A 19,451-nucleotide genomic window follows, 5' to 3' on the forward strand; every position below is an offset into this window, starting at 1 on the left:
TAGTGTCTAACCCTATAGCAATTGGTTTTAGTAATCGAGAAACTCGCAATTTGCGTCGTCAATTTATAATTTTGGAAAATAAAAGGGTCAATTACTGGTACACTTACCTTACGAGACTTTTTTTTATACTTGGACGATATAAAATCATACCTATTCGTAAGAGTATTTTTTTTATAAAGAAAATGAGAACACCTAGAGCCGTTTGAGTTTGAGGGCATTGTTATTTATAGTTTCAAAAATATTTTAGATTATTTTCACTCAAATTAATAACAAAATGCCGGCATGACGTATATCAGTAACAAACGACCGCATTTTCAGTCCGGCGGTGCAGATTTCTCGGTCAATTTTTATCCGATCGACTTGAAATTGTGACATGATCTGTAAAACTTGTTTATCGATTCGAGTTCGTGGCTATATATTTGAACTTGAATCCGAAATTATTTTGCTACAAATTTTTGTAACATGAAAAATAAATTTTATCCGTCCATGACCGTATGTATTTGAAATTAATTTTTTTGACCATTTGAGCTACGAGCTCGAACCCGAAAAGGTGTCTTAAATTCGAAAAAAAATTTCTATTTATTACTAGTTGGACAGTGATGTTAGGAGATGGGCCACCGTAGAAGCTCACAAGTTATTAATATCAAATAAAAAATTCTAAAATGTCCTTGCAACTACAAATAATAAAGCCTTTATACTCAAATTGCTCCGAGTGTTTCCATTTTCTTAAAAAAAAAACTTTTGAAAAATAGGTACGATTCTAGCTCCCCCCCCCCCCCCCCCCCTTAGCTGATTATTACTACCGTGGTTCGCAGGTGATGGTCAAATATATAAAGCAAATGTCCGTTCTGGATGATAGTTTTCAAAGTGTTTTTGGAACAGAAAAGAAGTGCAGAGAAGTCAACACTTGCCTACCTGTAAAAGTTATCGTCATTTTTCTAGTCACTGTTGCGTTGATAATTTATGACTTGACGACACAGATAGCTAAACAGTCTGGATCTCTAATCTACACTTTGAGCATGACGATGGCTGTACGTTATCCGTTGCTCGTGATCCTTTTAATGGACTTGAACTTCTGTACCAGCTTGGGGTAAAGTGGAACACCCAATCATATCTGTTTAGAAAATTCTTTAGAAGATTTACCGTTTCTCAGAAATTTTCTCTACTGGATCTAGAACAAAGACGCGATCAATCTGATCATTCATTAAGAATGAAAAGAATGGTAGTTTCAGGGCGTGTTCGTCGGTAATTTTGAATGCAGCAGTTTTTTCACGGATTTGATGATCAATTGGTATATTCTCTGCAGATATCTTCGAGAAAAATTTCGACGTTTGAACGAAGTTTTGCGAGAATTAGCGCAAAAACTTTCAGCTCTTTGTACCAAGAAGACACGATTACAGCTATCTGAGAACAGCGAAAAAGCGAGGCCAATATACGGAATCAATGGTATCGAAGCAGAAGGTTTCAGCAGGAGAGCATCGTACTTGTTGAGTGAAATTCAGTGAGTTACCGTGTCAAAGATGTTTGCGTTACCTTTTTTAAATACAGGGTGATTATTATTCTCAGTATTATCCAAAGCTGTTTTCTTTCTCTATTACGTGGCAGTCATTTTTTTATCGTATTATCTGAAATGGGCAAAATTCCCTAGGAAGGCTCATTGGGAGCTTTGCAAGTTGACTCGCGAGGTAAACTCGGCGTTTGGATTACAAAATCTCATGTCCATGGGAATATCATTCGTAGTTATCATCGGAATGTTGTATATTATTTTCGGGGATATTTCAAACGTGGGTTTCACTCATGTCGGGAACGCAAACTTTATGTCAGCGGCATTCTGGAGTTGGATTTATATCTCGAAAGTTCTCGTCATCAGTCACTCCTGCTGGACAATGAAAAATGAGGTATGAGGAATAATTCATCACCGAAGTGACTCGGATATCCATTTCTAACTGTTGTACATTCACGTTGATGACACAGGTCTGGGAAAAAATATTTTAATACAGCTGCATGGGATGTTTTTGGTAAACATTATCTTTTCGAGTGTTCTGAATCCAAAAATGATTTTCATTTGCTTCCAGCACGTAAGGTATTTTTGTAAAATACAAGGTGTTTGTATAAAAAAAAAAAAACATAGCAATAATGAAACAACCATCGTTTCATAACAATTAACTAAACAATATTTGTTATAAAATTAAACAAACAATTTCCTCATGAAATATACTCAACATTCCGGGTTCATTCTTTTTCTCTACACGGAGAGAAAAATCTGAGAAAAATTACCCTGATGTTACTAATCGTGGTGTAAAAGACACCTAATGCAGTTTTTATTGATGCATGTTACAAAAATTATGGGTTTTTATGAAAAAAATTACTACCTTGTTTAGAAACTATGTATTTCGGCAGCACAAAATTTAAATTGTGACGACGCATTTTTCTGATGCAGAACTGAAAAAACTGCATTAGGTGCAGGTATTACATCACGATTATAGTAACAGCAGGATAATTTTTCTCAGATTTTTCTCCCCGTGTATGAAATATTTTCTTCTTCTCTTTGATACTTCTTCGAACACGCTTCCATTTTCTCTTTTCCTGTTCGTATGTATTCTTTCGTCTCACTCTGATGCATGTTAAATGAAAGTAAGAAATCAGATTTTTATATTCATGAATGCGATATCAGAATTCGAGTTAAACGGGAGTTTCGCTCTAAATGAAACTACAAACACGAGTTCAAGAAAAAAAAACCGACGTGATGGAATTTTATGAGTATTTTTCCCGCTTTCAGTGAGTAAAAAATCATAACAAACAGTATAAAAAAACCTGTGCAGTTTTTTGTTTGCAGACCTGTGTAATTCGTGTTTTGCAGTAAATTGCAATCCGATGATTTTCAACCACTGAAACTGGTCATTGAAATTTTTGATCTATTTTCCAACAGAGTTTATACATCGTAAGAGAATGATCATGAGATAAAACGTGTAAGTTGTGGTTAATGGTATACAACTAGGGATTTTTCTTATTTCAGATACATAGAACCGGATACTTTGTTTACGAAATCTTATCATCGCAAGTGGATAACGAACTTCAAAAGCAGGTGAACACTCAAGTGTAATGAAAACACGCGATGATCAGATTTAATGATGAATATTTCTATGCACACGTGCACAAAAAAGAGGCGAAAATTATGAGTTGTAATGAATTTTCATTTCAACTGAAAATATTTCCTTTGTCGTATGGAAAATTTCAGTGAAAAATCCGAACAAACTAGAACGAAGTGTGCAATTTTAATTTCTGAATTCTCTTCATTTAGTCACAATTAAAATAATTCAACATATTAGAACTCTTCGACATGCTCAGAATACACGTTAAAAAATTACTTCTCGTTGATCCGTGACGGTAATAATGTCGATATATTAAGTAGTGGGTATTTGAATAGACGATTAATAGAATATATTTAATTTCTTTCTGTAGGTTGAAAACTTTTCAGTACAGATGATACAGAATTCCGTACAGTTGAATGCTTGCGGATTTTTTACTCTGGATTACAACTTTGTTCAAAGTGTAAGTTTAATTTCAACTATCTGGAAAGTACAGAGATGGAATGAATTTTCCGCAGTGATATCTCAAATGTGTGAAGTCATATCGAGTAAAATGAAATTTTTAAGCGTAATCTCAAAGCCGGGAAATAATGGATACCTGTCCATTTGACAAGATACGCAAATACGTCACATTGTTTCAAAGTCTTGAGACTTAATTTTCATTTCACGTGCTTACAGATGCTGGGATCCATAGTAACGTATCTGATAATCCTAATACAAATGAGTCCTACAGCTGTAAGCAGCGCAGGGCGTATCACTAGCTCCAATTCTTCCGTCAGCTATTATACGACTTAAACTTGCGATTCAAACTGGTTGAAAATAAATTATACCTGATTAACCTGGAGTAATGCTGTAACTGTGTCATTGTTTTTCAGATAGTTAATAAAAAGTTGACGAATAATCAACATTAAAAGTTATAATAGCATTGAGCCAATTAAACAAATAGTGAATATATAGATCACGATAATACGCAGCAAACACACACGAGGAGAACGTTGTTCAAAGTCGTGAACGGATCTAATCCTTTACGATTGAATCAGATTTAACGTCTAGGGGTGTGAAAATGATGTTCAATTCAACTGTACCGATCCCCTTGAGCAACAATAAAATCGTGGTAAACCTATTTGTGCCATTGTTGTTATTACCTTGGTGGAAATAATTTCTACGCCAGACTACGAATTTCATTTAACGATTTTATAAGAAAATTCCTACGATCAAGTAGAGAAATTCGGACAAGTTCGTAGTTTTGGGATTGATTTTATTCGTTGATTATCGCACTCTTCATAGGTGTTCGTAGATTTTTGTAATCTGCTCTGACCCGTTGGCGTCCATTTTTGTAGAAATGCATATTTTTTTGTATATCATCGCAGACTGCCGTAATTTCCTTGACTTTTTGGTCTTGATACTTGTAAAAAATCGTTGTTTTTCAATGATCATCATATTATTAGTTAACTTTTTTTCCATACACTCACCTAACCGAGATAAGATGAGTTCAAAAATATACGACAGATTCACTAAATCTGCCTGAATCGTACTCACGATCAGAAGATGAGAAGATCACTCTTCGGATGTAGGCCGAAATTTTGCTCGGTACTTAATTTGTCTGCAATAAGTTTTCCTTGTGAGAGAGATGTGACATCTAACGGATGATTTAGGTCCGAAATTGTGATTAGTTTTCATAGAAACTTGTAGATTTTCATAATTCTTCGTAGAAATTCGTAATTTTTTGTAGAAATTCGCACCTTTCTATAAAATTCAAGGCGTTTCTCTGCGGAAAATATTTGTGGTATTTGGATTAAAAAATGACATCATCTTTCATACAGAGTCGTAGATATTGATTATTATTTTTCTTTAATCCTCGTAGTTTCGTACGAAATTTTACGAAAGCAAAATTATATTTACTCCTAGTATGGAATTTTCATTAAATTTTTACTTTTCTACGAAGTTCAACGCGGTTCTAGAATAAGAAAAATGGTAATCTTTGTGTCCAAAATTGAAATTACCTTTCATAAAAAGTCGTGGATATTCGTAATTTTTCGTTGATCCGCGTAGTTTTCTATAAAATATTACAAAAAAAAGGCTTGTTTTCTAAATGCTTTTATTTTGTTTTCGGCATCTCACCCCACCGCCAATTTCATGGGTATATTATTGTTATTATAATCTTTTTTACCTGTTACTATTAAAATCTTCTTTTTCATTTGTTCACACGGGGCAGAACGTTTTTATGAGACAGAGGGATGAAAACTTTGTTTCTTTGTTAATTTTATACGAAAAAATATTCGATTGCGAAAGTTCGTAAAATTTATCTCCATTTCCATATTTTTCCGCAGAGTTAATCTTTTCATACAAGTAAGGATATCGTAAGCTTATCAGGGGTTGGAAAAGTATTTAGGACTAATTGGAACCACAAGTCGATTTCATTACGAGATTTTTAATCCAGATTAGCAATGTTACTTGGCCCTTGGTATCAAAATATAGGCGAAATAATCAAATTACAATACCACCTCGTTATATCGCGGTCTCCGGGGGGTATAAAGGAAGAGAACCGGGATATAAATAGTTCCCCTACTTCGCCGTAGGTCCTACTGCTGCGCACAAGGTATTCGCGTTATTGCGAAAGCTTGATGCGCACGAGTGGTTGGTGGGGGGATGCGCTTCGAGGGAAAATACACCAACGGCGATATAACGAGGTGGTACTGTATACATATATTGTAACGGGTACGGTTTATCTTGGGGCCAGAGCCTATGAGATAAGCCCGTTATTGTGTGTTCTTTGTCAGATTCTGATGAAACAATAGATTTATAAGGAACCCCCTCTGATGGGTAAAAAGCTGGATCAGCTTATCAGACCCAAGAACCCTGTATAGTCGAACTATGCGGACTTGGGTATCACCAAAGCCGCCTTGATATGTGAACAAGCACCTCCGCCCGTTGCTTCCTCCGGAAAGACAAGGGCTTCTTCGGCCGTTGCTTCCAACTGGAGACAAGTGAGAGAGGCGTATGTCACCTAGTCGGAGATATGGGTTTCCCAGTACTCCCTTCTAATCGCGAACTCGGAGTAATAAGACTCGCCTGCCTATTTCTGTTGTGGGTTACTGACCCAAAAGACCGCCAACCTTCCAGACCAGGACTACCTTGGCTGGCTGTTGGTTTATTCCCCTCCCCTTTTCAAGGTAAAGTTTTATGTTCGAGAAATATATTTGACAACGAGACAGACGAGTGCATGTTTAAATAGAATATAAATTTCATTAACGATAAGCTCAAGTACAATGGTTTTTGTCAGTAGATAATGATATGGTTTTACAAAAACTAACTGTAGAGAACAAAAGATGAAAATAAAATTAAAGAAATAATAATACTGTCAGAATTCGTCGGTTCTGTTCCTAAATATCCCTACAGCTCAAATGTTAAATACGCGTCTTTATTCAATCCTTCCTCTAGAGGTCCCGGGCTATCGTGGACTCTACTTTCTATATTGTTTTCAAATTTCAGACTACGCTTTTTGCTTGAATTTCCTCTCTAAATGTCGTGAAGGTAAATTCGATAACGCTCTCTAGACAAGAAACGTTTCGTACAATAATGACGCAGCTCGGCGCTTTGCCGAACAACTGGTAACCGCTCTTCGTGGTCCTTCAGTTTTATACTCTCCCAGAGCTGTTGTTGGATTATCCTGTCGACGTCATTTCCCTATTTGTGTGCCCTGTTGCGGGTCGTCGTCCTGGTATGCGTTGGTCAGCGTCCGTCGTCTTTGTTTATTATTTTGGATGTTAGCAGATCACGGTCGATGTCGATGGTGGTCTCGATCAGCTGTCTGTGTCAGTTGTTGTCATGATTTGTGTATGTCACGGGCACTGTTGATGTTGATGCGGTTTTGAACGGCTGTCCTTTACAATATATATATATGTATATACACTCTCGTATCCGTTGAAACGGTCGACAATTTCTGGTTGACATTGGGAGGTGCTGCTGCTGTTTGAATCACAGTATAACTTTGCTCTCTTACTTTTTTCACGTAAGTATTGGGGTAGCCTTTGAAATCGGAGTAGTTTAATTTTGTTCGATTGTTGAACGAGTACATGCGCTTCATACTTCTTCACAAAATCTTTCAGCTTTCAACCTATTGAGATTATCTGTATTCATGCATCGTTTCTCGCGAACAAAGGTAGTGCTGACTATTTGCATTTAAGGTTGAAAATTTTCAGAATGTCGACTAGGAATTTCGACATCACGCCTAACCCTGTGACTTCCGGTACGAGCCTCGAAGAAGTTGAGAAAAAATTGGATGACGCGTAAGATATCGACTTTTTTTTATGTTCATAAACGTTCTCATTTTCCATGGAATCTTCGAAACTGTGAATCATCACTTGACGTAATTTCATTTGCAGTAACTCAGACGTCTCGAATGAAGTAAACTCAACATCCAACCGACGCAATGCGCCGTTGAAATTCTTAGGTGGAGGCATTTTCAATTCCGGAGACATCTATCGTCACTACCCTCCGGAAACAATTTTCAAGGTACGCACAGTGGAGTACTTGTGATATCGAATAGACATTTTTCTCATTGTCAGACACGCGATAATAAGAAACTGATGTGATTTTCTTGAACCAGATCAATTTCTTCAGCTGAAGTCAATTGGTCAATAATTTTTAAGATCACTCACGGCTTTGACAACTTGATCTGAAAATAATGTAAGCACAACGTTGTTTGTGATTGAAAACTTTTTCAATCGGGGTACATTGTACAGGCCAAGCTGTGTTAATCGCCTCAGATTTGCATCCTTCCCTGAAAAAGAGGTGGCCTTTGAACAAAACTTCGGATATTCAATGAAATTTGCCGCAATTATCTATACGGCCATAATATGTTTTGTTTTTTTAGAAATATCATGAGTTTTAACGGACATATGTCTGCTTTTTTTGTTTATTTTTTTCAGCTGGGAGATAAAGGATCTGGCCTAAGATCGAGAGGAGAGATTCAAGATTTTCATCGATTAAAGCAAGAACATTTAAGTCGTGAAACATTATTCGAGGACGCAACATTCCTGAAACCAAGTTCTATCTGGACGGATGGACATGAAGATGATTATATTGAAGATATCGAATGGAAACGCCCAAATGTAGGTAGCGACTTCATTGGAAAGAACTAATTCATCGAACGTGACACTTTATTACCAAAAACTTGAGTGTCTCATAAAGTCTCTAATGCAGTGGAATCTATGAGAACTCTCCGAAAACTATATTCTCGTATCTGCAGCCTTGATATGTTTTTACCCAGGAATTATCGGATGATCCAAAGTTTTACGTCGAAGGAGGTTCACGATTTGATATAAAACAGGCGCGTTTTGGTGACTGCTGGCTTTTGGCAAGCATTTCCAATTTGGCGATGCATCCTGGCGTATTGGACCAAGTTGTACCGAAAGAGCAAAGCTTCGAAGACAAAGAATACGCTGGAATATTCCACTTCAGGTACGTTCTTTTACAGTAAGGGGCGCGATTCAATTTTAATACTTCATTTGAAACCATGTTGATTGATTTTTGAACCAATTTCTTTGATGCCAAAGCAAATCTTTCGGCACCTCAAATATTCAATACGAATTTATTCTTGAGCTATACACATTCTTAGAGTGTTGAATTAATTCCTTGACGTCTTGCGGGTTAATTTCACGGGATCCTCTCTGATGAATCCGAGTATCGACCTGGGAATTAATCGACATTCGGCGTCAATTTTATCATTATGCTCTAGATTTTGGCAGTACGGAAGGTGGATCGACGTCGTGATAGACGATTTTCTACCTACGAAAGATGGAGAATTGGTGTCTGCACATTCGTCTACGGCAAACGAGTTCTGGAGTCCTCTACTCGTCAAGGCTTACGCCAAACTTTACGGTTCCTGGAATGTTATTTCAGGGGGTCGTGCTTCCGAAGCTATGCAAGATTTCACTGGAGGTATAATCCGCATGTATAAGGCAGAAGAATCGTTGGACTTGTTCGACATTTTACTGAAAGATCACCAAAGGAACGCGCTCATGAGCTGCGTCATGGTGAGTGATTAGTTGATTACCGAGTTCAACGAATCTCCTAACGTTGAAATATTCTAACGTGACATTGATTATTATCGAACATTTACACCTTTCAATTGGTGATGAAGACCCGTTTGCCTTAGACTATAATATTACGTAATTCATATCCCATGACATTCGTCGTGAACTTTTGCAGAAAGAGACATTTAAAAGATTTGGAATATTTTGTCGCCACGTCCACAGTATCACAAAAGTCTGTGCATTCGATAATTTCCGGCTGTTGAGACTGAGAAACACGTGTGGTAACGAAAAAGAATGGACTGGAGCGAGGAGCGACAAGTGAGAATATTTTGAATAAGAATTCCAATAAAATAGACAATATGGTATGGAGCAATTGAAAATTCTCCACGGCATTGAGATTTTGCAGCAATCCGTTATGTGTTGAATAAACTGTAGCAAACGGCATTTATTTCGCAACAGTTCACTAAAATGGAAGTGCATTCCGGAGTCCAAGGAAAAAGAGCTGGGCTTGCAGATCGACGATGACGGTGAATTGTGGATGTCGTACAAAGATTTCCAAGGTTTTTTTAGGGACATTGAAGTCTGCTATCTGAACCCTTTTTCTTCGACGGATACGAATAGTAAGAAGAAATGGCAAACGTATGCGTTTGAAGGCAAATGGGTGCGTGGAGTGACTGCTGGCGGAGACGGAACATCCTTGGGTTCGTATTCGTCTCTTGATTGTTAATGATTTTGGCATGAATTGTAGGATTTGTTCATAACAGTTTTGTTATCTACGTAGGAACGTTTCACCAGAATCCTCAGTATTCTATAACTGTTGATTCTCCAGACGAAAACAGTGACCAGTGTACGGTGATAGTGGCCTTGATGCAAAAACATCGAAGGGCTAAGAATGAAGAAAGTCCTCCTCTCAACTTTGCCATTTACCCGGTACGTCTTGAAGTATAAAAAATCATGCAAACGCTTGAACGAAAATCTTTCGCAGAATTGTAGCTTTTTCTACATATTTCTCTACAGTTGGCTGGAAATGGTGATGTATCGAAACCATTGACAACAGATTATTTCGCTTTCAATTCACGCGTTGGTGAAGACTCGACCTGGACAACTCAACTTCCACGAGAATTCACTAGTCGCATCGAATTGTCACCTGGATCATACTGCATCGTTCCTTATACCACCAAGCCTCATGACGAAGGAGAATTCTTGCTCAGGGTATTTTGCGATGGACCAGCTTGTATGGCGTAAGTCATTAATACAGTGTATTCTCCTAGCATATGGGTAGCGAGGATACAGCCTTGAGAGTTAAGTGAATGTTCGAATTATTATGGTCTCTTTTGATACTGGAAAAATTATTCATGTCTATTCAATCCAATGTACCACGTGACAGAAATCACTGACATCCGATGTCGGTTCAAAACGGATGGGTTTCACAGTTCATTGTTATATTTAATCTCTTCAAATGATTCAATTTTTTTGGTAAAAGAGAATACTATATTCTAACCGGGATGTGCTTGGATGAGTTTCAACAATAACCACTCAACTTCCAAACTTCCGGCCAGCTGATTAATTTCCTGTTTCCAAAATCCTGTTTAAATTAGGTTCACCGATTTTGTATGATTTCGAATCACTTGCTGCAAAGGATTTTGTAACTGTAGGTAGTCAAATTTAATCCGCGATTGTATATTTCTGAACACATTGGCATATTTTAATTGAACGAGTGTGCGATCAGCGTGTCCATTTTCTATGTTCGTTTAGCCTTCCGGTACGATGTCACGATTATAAATTTCATGTGCTTGACCTTTGCACTGGCATGCGCACCCACGATTGAAAGTTTGTTCGAAGATGTTGCTTCTCTCTAAGAATATCCACAATGTAAATTCTAAAGCTTAATAACTGGAACACGCATTATTCTTACAATTTCTCAACGCTTGCGGTAATTTTCTTGTGATCATTGTATTTGGCGTCATTTTTCCGTTATGCTCATCAGCATGTTGAGATAATTAAACTGTTCTGATCGACTACATCAGTCCAAGTGATTTATGCAAATAAAAATCTCAGGTTTTGGTCTTTATCTTGACCACTGAAACATGTGCTCAGATTATTTGTGTCGTTGACTCGTTGAATCATTCTTGAATTATTTTCACTATGAGATACTCATCAGGGAAAAAGTCGGAAATCGATAAATCTTGTTTGCAATCACGGAATTGCCAGAATTTTTTCAAAATAACAAATTTGGAAATTAGCCGAAGGATCGTTCTTCGAATTTCTATAAATTAAGACCCGTGAGGAAATTTTAAGAGTTTCCGTAATAGACATTACGATCTGAGAATATGCAAAATGAATGCCGAGTATTCAGGGTTCGGCGTTCGTTGATTTGGTGTACAAAACCCGATATTTCACCAAAAATATGGTGTCAGTTTCATGTTTTTCAAATCAAACAAATATATGTTTTTTTACAGAGTGTACGACGAAGAAATTGGTTACGGCTATGAAGGGATAATGGTAGGTACAAGATTCGTCAAGTATCCTTCAGGATAGCCGTGAGCTAGCGATCATAAACCTGCCATATGAATAAATTTGTACGGCTAACTTGTTACGACCAGTGAGCAATTTGAAAGCGGTTCGCGTTATTTGCTTTGATTTCATTTCGATTATCACGTTTTGTGATCTCTTATCCGGCTGCAATTGAATTGTTTGACTGTGTAACTTTCACAGGACTTGACGTAATTCACGTGCGTACTTCACATATTCCTGAATTAAAATTCAGTTGGTAAATGACGGCGGTGAATAATTTTCCAGGTACGTGACCATGGATTGTACGATGAGGATGCGCAATTATTGTTTGCTGCCTTCAAAAAAGTCTCACAAGGTGAATTGGAAATAAACTGGAAACAGCTGCAGGAAATGTTGCGGAAGGATCCGAGAGAAGGTTGGAATTATAGTTTGAATTTACCCAGTTCAAGTTTCCGAACTATATGAGTGAAGCTTGTTACTAGATGAGTAAAATTTACAGTTTTCAACGAGAATACGTGTCGCAATATGGTGACTTTGACGGATGAACTCGATTCGGGAAAACTTGGGTTTGGAGAGTATAAAGCGTTACGGATGAACATCAAAAAGTGGAAGGTAAGAATTTGCGTCTTCCGGATCATCGCAGTACCTCACGTAGTACTTTGCAGTTTTTTCTTAACGGGGCTATAACTATTGCGATTGTTTGCAGGATGTGTTCAACGCGTACGACGCAGATGGCTTAGGCTACCTTAGAACTTCTGAGTTAAAAGGGGCTTTGAATAGCGCCGGATACCGAGTGAATAAACAAGTCTTGATCAAACTGGTACATCGTAACCAAGAAAACCCTGGAAAGATTACCTTTTGCGAATTTGTAATGTGCGCATTAGAACTCAAGACAATGATCGGTGAGTGAGAGGATGAAAAATTCTGAGGAGTGCAGGAGCTCAGCGGTTTGTTGAATGATTCGGATTGCAATTGTTGGCCGAAATGTATCTGACCCGGAAGATTTTGGAGCACCTAAGATTACCTTTCAACGGCAATCACCAGCACGCAATCTATCGATGAGTTAGATGTGTCGAAGTCATCCTGTCTTCCTGATTTCACGTTATTTTTTTTTTTTGCTTTCAGAAACATCTCAAAACGTCGCTTAAGTTGCGGTGAAATCCGGGTGCGACGGATGGTCAAACTTTGCGAGAGACGAAACGACGCGGTCTTCCGGACAAAAATATTTCAACACTTTTTACCGAAGTCCAGACCACGTTAATTTCCAACTATCACAAATTTAATTGCACCGTTGATAATGTTTCACCTGGCACAACCCTTGCTCGAATTGTAGTGTATAAGATTTCATTTCCCCAGTCCAAGATTTTCTCGAACTGGTAAACTAGTAACTGTTCAAAGTATATAAGAATTGAATGTAGGTATACTACATTTGAATAAAATTACATCTATGAAACCTACTGAAACCTGAATGCCCAGTACAAATACCTACTTTCCAACACACCAATGCGACGTTGAACGATTTTGAGCTCTGAAGCAAAATTGTTTTTGTGCGGATCTTCAATTTGTTTCTACGATAAGAAATTGGATGGGGTACAGAAATGGGAAGGAGCAAGGAATCGACGGGACGAAATACCGAAAGGCAAATTGCCGACAGTCAAAAACGCTGATACACCGTAAATATTCAAAATTGTCATAAGGAAGAATAAAAATTGATAGCGCCACAATGTGTGAAATACCGAAATTTATTACGGAAAAAGCACAAGATTCCGGAAAGCAAAACATCGAATCGCGAAAATACCAAAGAGTCAAAAACTCGACTTTTCAAATGACGGAATCGTGTGGTTTTTGAAAATCTCCGAATCCAAATTGATTATAAACGACTGACCAAAGACGCGAAAGTTCGAAATCCCGAAACCCACGAAAACAGAATGAACGAAATACCGAAACGCTGCAAGACGAAGTGACACGAGTGCGCGGACCGGAATGTAGAATACGATTTAGTGCAACAATGCCTCGAATAAATTGTACGTACAGGAAAAATGATGTGTCGTTTAAATTTTATTAAGGACATGTTACCTATTCCTTGCCTCCTCTTTTTCTTTGATGACTCAGACGATTGTCCGATACCTACAATGAGATAAGTTTTATTAGAATTCTCACGAGATTCGTTATTTCCGGCAAGTTTCATCCGGGGCTGAGCCGTCTCAAAAGTGTTACGAATTTGTCAGTAACATCAAGTTTTTCCATCGACAAGTTTGAATGACTAGTATATATATGTCAGCAATTACCAAATTCGTATAATTGGCGGAGTGTTTATCCACAAGACATAATGCACTGATGCACGCGTCGCTTCGGCTTGCGGGGGAAACGAAGGGTGCGGCATTTTGCGTGAGAAAGTGTTTGCAAATAAGTAAAATAAGCAAGACTGACATAAGAAATATACACTGTGTACGGGGCAGTCTATGCCAACCTAACCCACTGCGACATTTTTGACATGGTTGCAACTTGGCTTATCTTATCTCATCTTCTTGCATTCTGTGCAAAAAGGTTACTCCGTTATTTTTAATTATTTTTCCCAAACCATTCATAATACGTGAACTTTCAAAAATTTTCTCACGTCCTCCGGATCTCAGATTCTATTCCCACACTCTTACAGCTACCTCAGACTACGCATGGTCCTCCTATCATCACCTCGTTGCCACGCTTTTCGTACTACATCAGCAGAATGCTCCCTCTACTGCTGAACTGCAAGTAGTCAGTCCCTTGAATCCAGTGGGTTGACACCCAATGCCTTAGTATCGAACCCTTATTCGAAACCACCAAGAACCAAGTAATAGATAATAAGATGAAGTAACCAAGGGTTAGTACAACTTTTGAGTTTCCCTCACTTTTGCTGATAACACCATTCTCTCGCAGCGCACTTTCGAGATAGAAACTCAAACAAATTTCCATTGTTTGTTATTATTATAACGAACGCTACCACTCGTACCGGTCAATTTCCTGTTCAACATTTGTTTTTGTTGCTGTGATAACAGAATGTCTCAATTTCTCAAATGAGAAAGTGAGAGCAGAAACTTGTGTGGACACGCTGCTTGAATCCTTCATCTCAAGGCGCGTGCAGCTAACTTCACATGTACTGAGAATCTTACCGCTCTTACTGCTCTTACACTCACTCAACGTTAGATTGCTGCGACTTGAAAGTCGGTTCATTTTACAGACGAGTCAAGTCCCTCGTGTACACTTTGTGCGCACCTCACTATATCTCGTTTTATTTTCAGAACTTGCACCCGTTTTGCTGATATAACTTGAGCTTATCAAATGTTGTGTGTAAATTCGTTATGTAATACTATATATTTCCTTATACATTGTCTATTAGACAGGTCAATTCATTGATGCTGATTTATATTCCAAATCAATAATCACAATCGATTCATCTAATTCGTCGACACCCTTCGCTGAATTATTTTGGCTACCACTCACCATTGTTGAATTACTTTTGCTACCGCTCTGCCTGTTGTTTTACAAAATCACCTTTATATTATTTTTTTCTCTATATTTGCGTTGCTGTTCACTCCGCAAAACACCTCTTTCTCTTGTGGTCAACATAGATCCTGGTCGTCCTCTTGCCTGGTTATACGAATATCTGTTCGATATTATTCTATGGCTTATTTGGTTATTCGCACTTACAATTTTATTTTCCTTTTTCCTTTGTGATACGACCATCCACCGTCTCCATCTACTTGTCTGCGGATTGAAACTCCTCCTTTTTCCATTGCCAACGTAAATCCTGGCTGTCCTTTTGACTGTTTGGTGATATATTTGGATTTACTATTATTTGCTTGTTACTTTTGATACTTATTACTCACTATCTGAATTTTATTTTGGTTCTGCAAGACATCAAAGTGTCCACTGTCTCCGTCGCCTGTGAAAAGTAGCGAGAACTGTCTTTCATTTTGGGATCCGATTCGGCGTGGATGAATTCGTTCTCCGTGATGCACGATTAAACATATCTTAAAAATGTCCGCAGCTGCGGCTAATTCTGCTTCTCCCCCGTAAATTCCATTTTTATTCATGTGTGATTTGTAGTCACCAGGTGACCTACTAACGGCACCGTTTGACTCCTTACCTGTAATAAAACCCGCCAATGTAGACCAATTATCAACTATATTTGAAACGATACTCGGTTTCACCTCTGCGTGTCGATCTTGAGTGCCGTGTACACAATACGCCAGCGCGCGAAAAAGACAATTCCCGTCGGGAATCATCTTGATAATTCTCGTTTGCATATTTATTTATTGTGTGTCAGAAACAGATAACTATAAAGATATTTGTCAAAGACTGCATAAACAGCCGATGACAGCTGTCAATCACTTGGCACTAACTTAATAGCAGCAGCAACTTTATTATTAAATGAGTTTATTTGAAAATACTCCACGTTCGACTTCTCAGCGCACATCTTGTTATGAACATAGGAAGTCTTGTTTGCTGAATGCTTTTTGTTTTGTTTTCGACATCTCACTCCACCGCCAACTTCATGCGTATACTACTGTTATTATAATCTTTTTTACCTGTTGCTATTAAAATCTTCTTTTTCATTTGTTCACGCGGGGCAGAACTTTTTTATGAGACAGAGAGATGAAAACTTTGTTTCTTTGGTAATTTTATACGCAAAAATATTCGATTGCGAAAGTTCGTAAAATTTATCTCCATTTCCATATTGTTCCGCAGAGTTAATCTTTTCATACAAGTAAGGATATCGTAAGCTTATCAGAGGTTGGAAAAGTATTTGGGACTAATTGGAACCACAGGTCGATTTCATTACGAGATTTTTAATCCAGATTAGCAATGTTACTTGGCCCTTGGTATCAAAATATAGGCGAAATAATCAAATTACAATACCACCTCGTTATATCGCGGTCTCCGGGGGGTATAAAGGAAGAGAACCGCGATATAAATAGTTCCCTCACTTCGCCGTAGGTCCTACTACTGCGCACAAGGTATTCGCGTTATTGCGAAAGCTTGATGCGCACGAGTGGCTGGTGGGGGGATGTGCTCCGAAGGGAACCGAAGGGAAATACACCAACAGCGATATAACGAGGTGGCACTGTATACATATATTGTAACGGGTACGGTTTATCTTGGGGCCAGAGCCTATGAGATAAACCCGTTATTGTGTGTTCTTTGTCAGATTCTGATGAAACAATAGATTTATAAGGAACCCCCTCTGATGGGTAAAAAGCTGGATCAGCTTATCAGACCCAAGAACCCTGTATAGTCGAACTATGCGTACTTAGGTATCACCAAAGCCGCCTTGATATGTGAACAAGCACCTCCGCCCGTTGCTTCCTCCGGAAAGACAAGGGCTTCTTCGGCCGTTGCTTCCAACTGGAGACAAGTGAGAGAGGCGTATGTCACCTAGTCGGAGATATGGGTTTCCCAGTACTCCCTTCTAATCGCGAACTCGGAGTAATCGGAGTCGCCTGCCTATTTCTGTTGTGGGTTACTGACCTAACCTAACCTAACCTAACCTGACTCAGAATACCGCCAACCTTCCAGACCAGGACTACCTTGGCTGGCTGTTGGTTTATTCCCCTCCCCTTTTCAAGGTAAAGTTTTGTGTTCGAGAAATATATTTGACAACGAGACAGACGAGTGCTTGTTTGAATAGAATATAAATTTCATTAACGATAAGCTCAAGTACAATGGTTTTTGTCAGTAGATAATGATATGGTTTTACAAAAACTAACTGTAGAGAACAAAAGATAAAAATAAAATTCAAGAAATAATAATACTATCAGAATTCGTCGGTTCTGTTCCTAAATATCCCTACAGCTCAAACGTTAAATACGCGACTTTATTCAATCCTTCCTCTAGAGGTCCTGGGCTATCGTGGACTCTACTTTCTATACTGTTTTCAAATTTCCGACTACGCTTTTTGCTTAAATTTCCTCTCTAAATGTCGTGAAGGTAAATTCGATAACGCTCTCTAGACAAGAAACGCTTCGTACAATAATGACGCAGCTCAGCGCTTTGCCGGACAACTGGTAACCGCTCCTCGTGGTCCTTCAGTTTTATACTCTCAGTTGGATTATCCTGTCGACGTCATTTCCCTATTTGTGTGCCCTGTTGCGGGTCGTCGTCCTGGTATGCGTTGGTCAGCGTCCGTCGTCTTTGTTTATTATTTTTGATGTTAGCAGATCACGGTCGATGTTGATGGTGGTCTCGATCAGCTGTCTGTGTCAGTTGTTGTCATGATTTGTGTATGTCACGGGCACTGTCGACGTTCATGCGGTTTTGAACGGCTGTCCTTTACAATATATATATATATATATATATATATATGTATATATATATGTATATATATGTATATACACTCTTGTATCCGTTGAAACGGTCGACAATTTCTGGTTGACATTGGGAGGTGCTGCTGCTGTTTGAATCACAGTATAACTTTGCTCTCTTACTTTTTTCACGTAAGTATTGGGGTAGCCTTTGAAATCGGAGTAGTTTAATTTTGTTCGATTGTTGAACGAGTACATGCGCTTCATACTTCTTCACAAAATCTTTCAGCTTTCAACCGATTGAGATTATCTGTATTCATGCATCGTTTCTTGCGAACAAAGGTACTGCTGACTATTTGCATTTAAGGTTGAAAATTTTCAGGATGTCGACGAGGAATTTCGACATCACGCCTAACCCTGTGACTTTCGGTACGAGCCTCGAAGAAGTTGAGAAAAAATTGGATGACGCGTAAGATATCGACTTTTTTTATGTTCATAAACGTTCTCACTTTCCGTGGAATCTTCGAAACTGTGAATCATCACTTGATGTAATTTCATTTGCAGTAACTCAGACGTCTCGAATAAAGTAAACTCAACATCCAATCGACGCAATGCGCCGTTGAAATTCTTAGGTGGAGGCATTTTCAATTCCGAAGACATCTATCGTCATTATCCTCCGGAAACAATTTTCAAGGTACGCACAGTGGAGTACTTGTGATATCAAATTGACATTTTTCTCATTGTCAGACACGCGATAATAAGAAACTGATGTGATTTTCTTGAACCAGATCAATTTCTTCAGCTGAAGTCAATTGGTCAATAATTTTTAAGATCACTCACGGCTTTGACGACTTGATCTGAAAATAATGTAAGCACAACGTTGTTTGTGATTGAAAACTTTTTCAATCGGGGTACATTGTACAGGCCAAGCTGTGTTAATCCCGTCGGATTTGCATTCTTCCCTGAAAAAGAGGTGGCCTTTGAACAAAACTTCGGATATTCAATGAAATTTGCCGCAATTATCTATACGGCCATAATATGTTTTGTTTTTTTAGAAATATATCATGAGTTTTAACGGACATATGTCTGCTTTTTTTGCTTATTTTTTTCAGCTGGGAGATAAAGGATCTGGCCTAAGATCGAGAGGAGAGATTCAAGATTTTCATCGATTAAAGCAAGAACATTTAAGTCGTGAAACATTATTCGAGGACGCAACATTCCTGAAACCAAGTTCTATCTGGACGGATGGACATGAAGATGATTATATTGAAGATATCGAATGGAAACGCCCAAATGTAGGTAGCGACTTCATTGGAAAGAACTAATTCATCGAACGTGACACTTTATTACCAAAAACTTGAGTGTCTCATAAAGTCTCTAATGCAGTGGAATCTATGAGAACTCTCCGAAAACTATATTCTCGTATCTGCAGCCTTGATATGTTTTTTTCCAGGAATTATCGGATGATCCAAAGTTTTACGTTGAAGGAAGTTCACGGTTTGATATGAAACAGGTGCTTTTTGGTGACC

At 38.3% G+C, this 19,451-nt stretch overlaps 3 protein-coding genes across 4 annotated transcripts in view; all 3 read left to right on the top strand.

Annotated features, from left to right (window-relative positions):
* The first annotated feature begins 981 nt into the window (after window positions 1-981).
* LOC124186232 lies at window positions 982-3,844 on the top strand. The gene is made up of 5 exons (XM_046577751.1): window positions 982-1,090; window positions 1,307-1,501; window positions 3,017-3,085; window positions 3,463-3,552; window positions 3,768-3,844. Exons 1-4 carry the CDS (start codon window positions 1,020-1,022, stop codon window positions 3,485-3,487), a joined length of 360 nt encoding a protein of 119 aa, XP_046433707.1. The 5' UTR covers window positions 982-1,019; the 3' UTR covers window positions 3,488-3,552; window positions 3,768-3,844.
* A 3,095-nt stretch (window positions 3,845-6,939) lies between these two features.
* Window positions 6,940-19,451, top strand: part of LOC124186482 (calpain-A-like) — a 29,399-nt gene continuing 16,887 nt past the window's right edge. Inside the window, exons 1-9 of one of the 2 annotated variants that reach the window (XM_046578234.1) lie at window positions 6,940-7,101; window positions 7,292-7,378; window positions 7,475-7,604; window positions 8,021-8,203; window positions 8,362-8,552; window positions 8,830-9,127; window positions 9,303-9,445; window positions 9,587-9,828; window positions 9,909-10,057. In XM_046578234.1, coding sequence (XP_046434190.1) covers window positions 7,293-7,378; window positions 7,475-7,604; window positions 8,021-8,203; window positions 8,362-8,552; window positions 8,830-9,127; window positions 9,303-9,445; window positions 9,587-9,828; window positions 9,909-10,057 — 1,422 coding nt within the window. In that variant the 5' untranslated portion in view covers window positions 6,940-7,101; window position 7,292. Of the gene's footprint in view, window positions 7,102-7,291; window positions 7,379-7,474; window positions 7,605-8,020; window positions 8,204-8,361; window positions 8,553-8,829; window positions 9,128-9,302; window positions 9,446-9,586; window positions 9,829-9,908; window positions 10,058-18,026; window positions 18,115-19,451 lie in introns of those variants that run through there. The other variant, XM_046578235.1, reaches the window with a different exon arrangement.
* LOC124186483 (calpain-A-like) lies at window positions 12,187-13,107 on the top strand. Its single transcript, XM_046578237.1, has 3 exons — window positions 12,187-12,253; window positions 12,348-12,543; window positions 12,767-13,107. Exons 1-3 carry the CDS (start codon window positions 12,233-12,235, stop codon window positions 12,787-12,789), a joined length of 240 nt encoding a protein of 79 aa, XP_046434193.1. The 5' UTR covers window positions 12,187-12,232; the 3' UTR covers window positions 12,790-13,107.

Source organism: Neodiprion fabricii, chromosome 7 (assembly GCF_021155785.1).
Source record: "Neodiprion fabricii isolate iyNeoFabr1 chromosome 7, iyNeoFabr1.1, whole genome shotgun sequence".
In the NCBI taxonomy this organism is placed as follows: domain Eukaryota; kingdom Metazoa; phylum Arthropoda; class Insecta; order Hymenoptera; family Diprionidae; genus Neodiprion; species Neodiprion fabricii.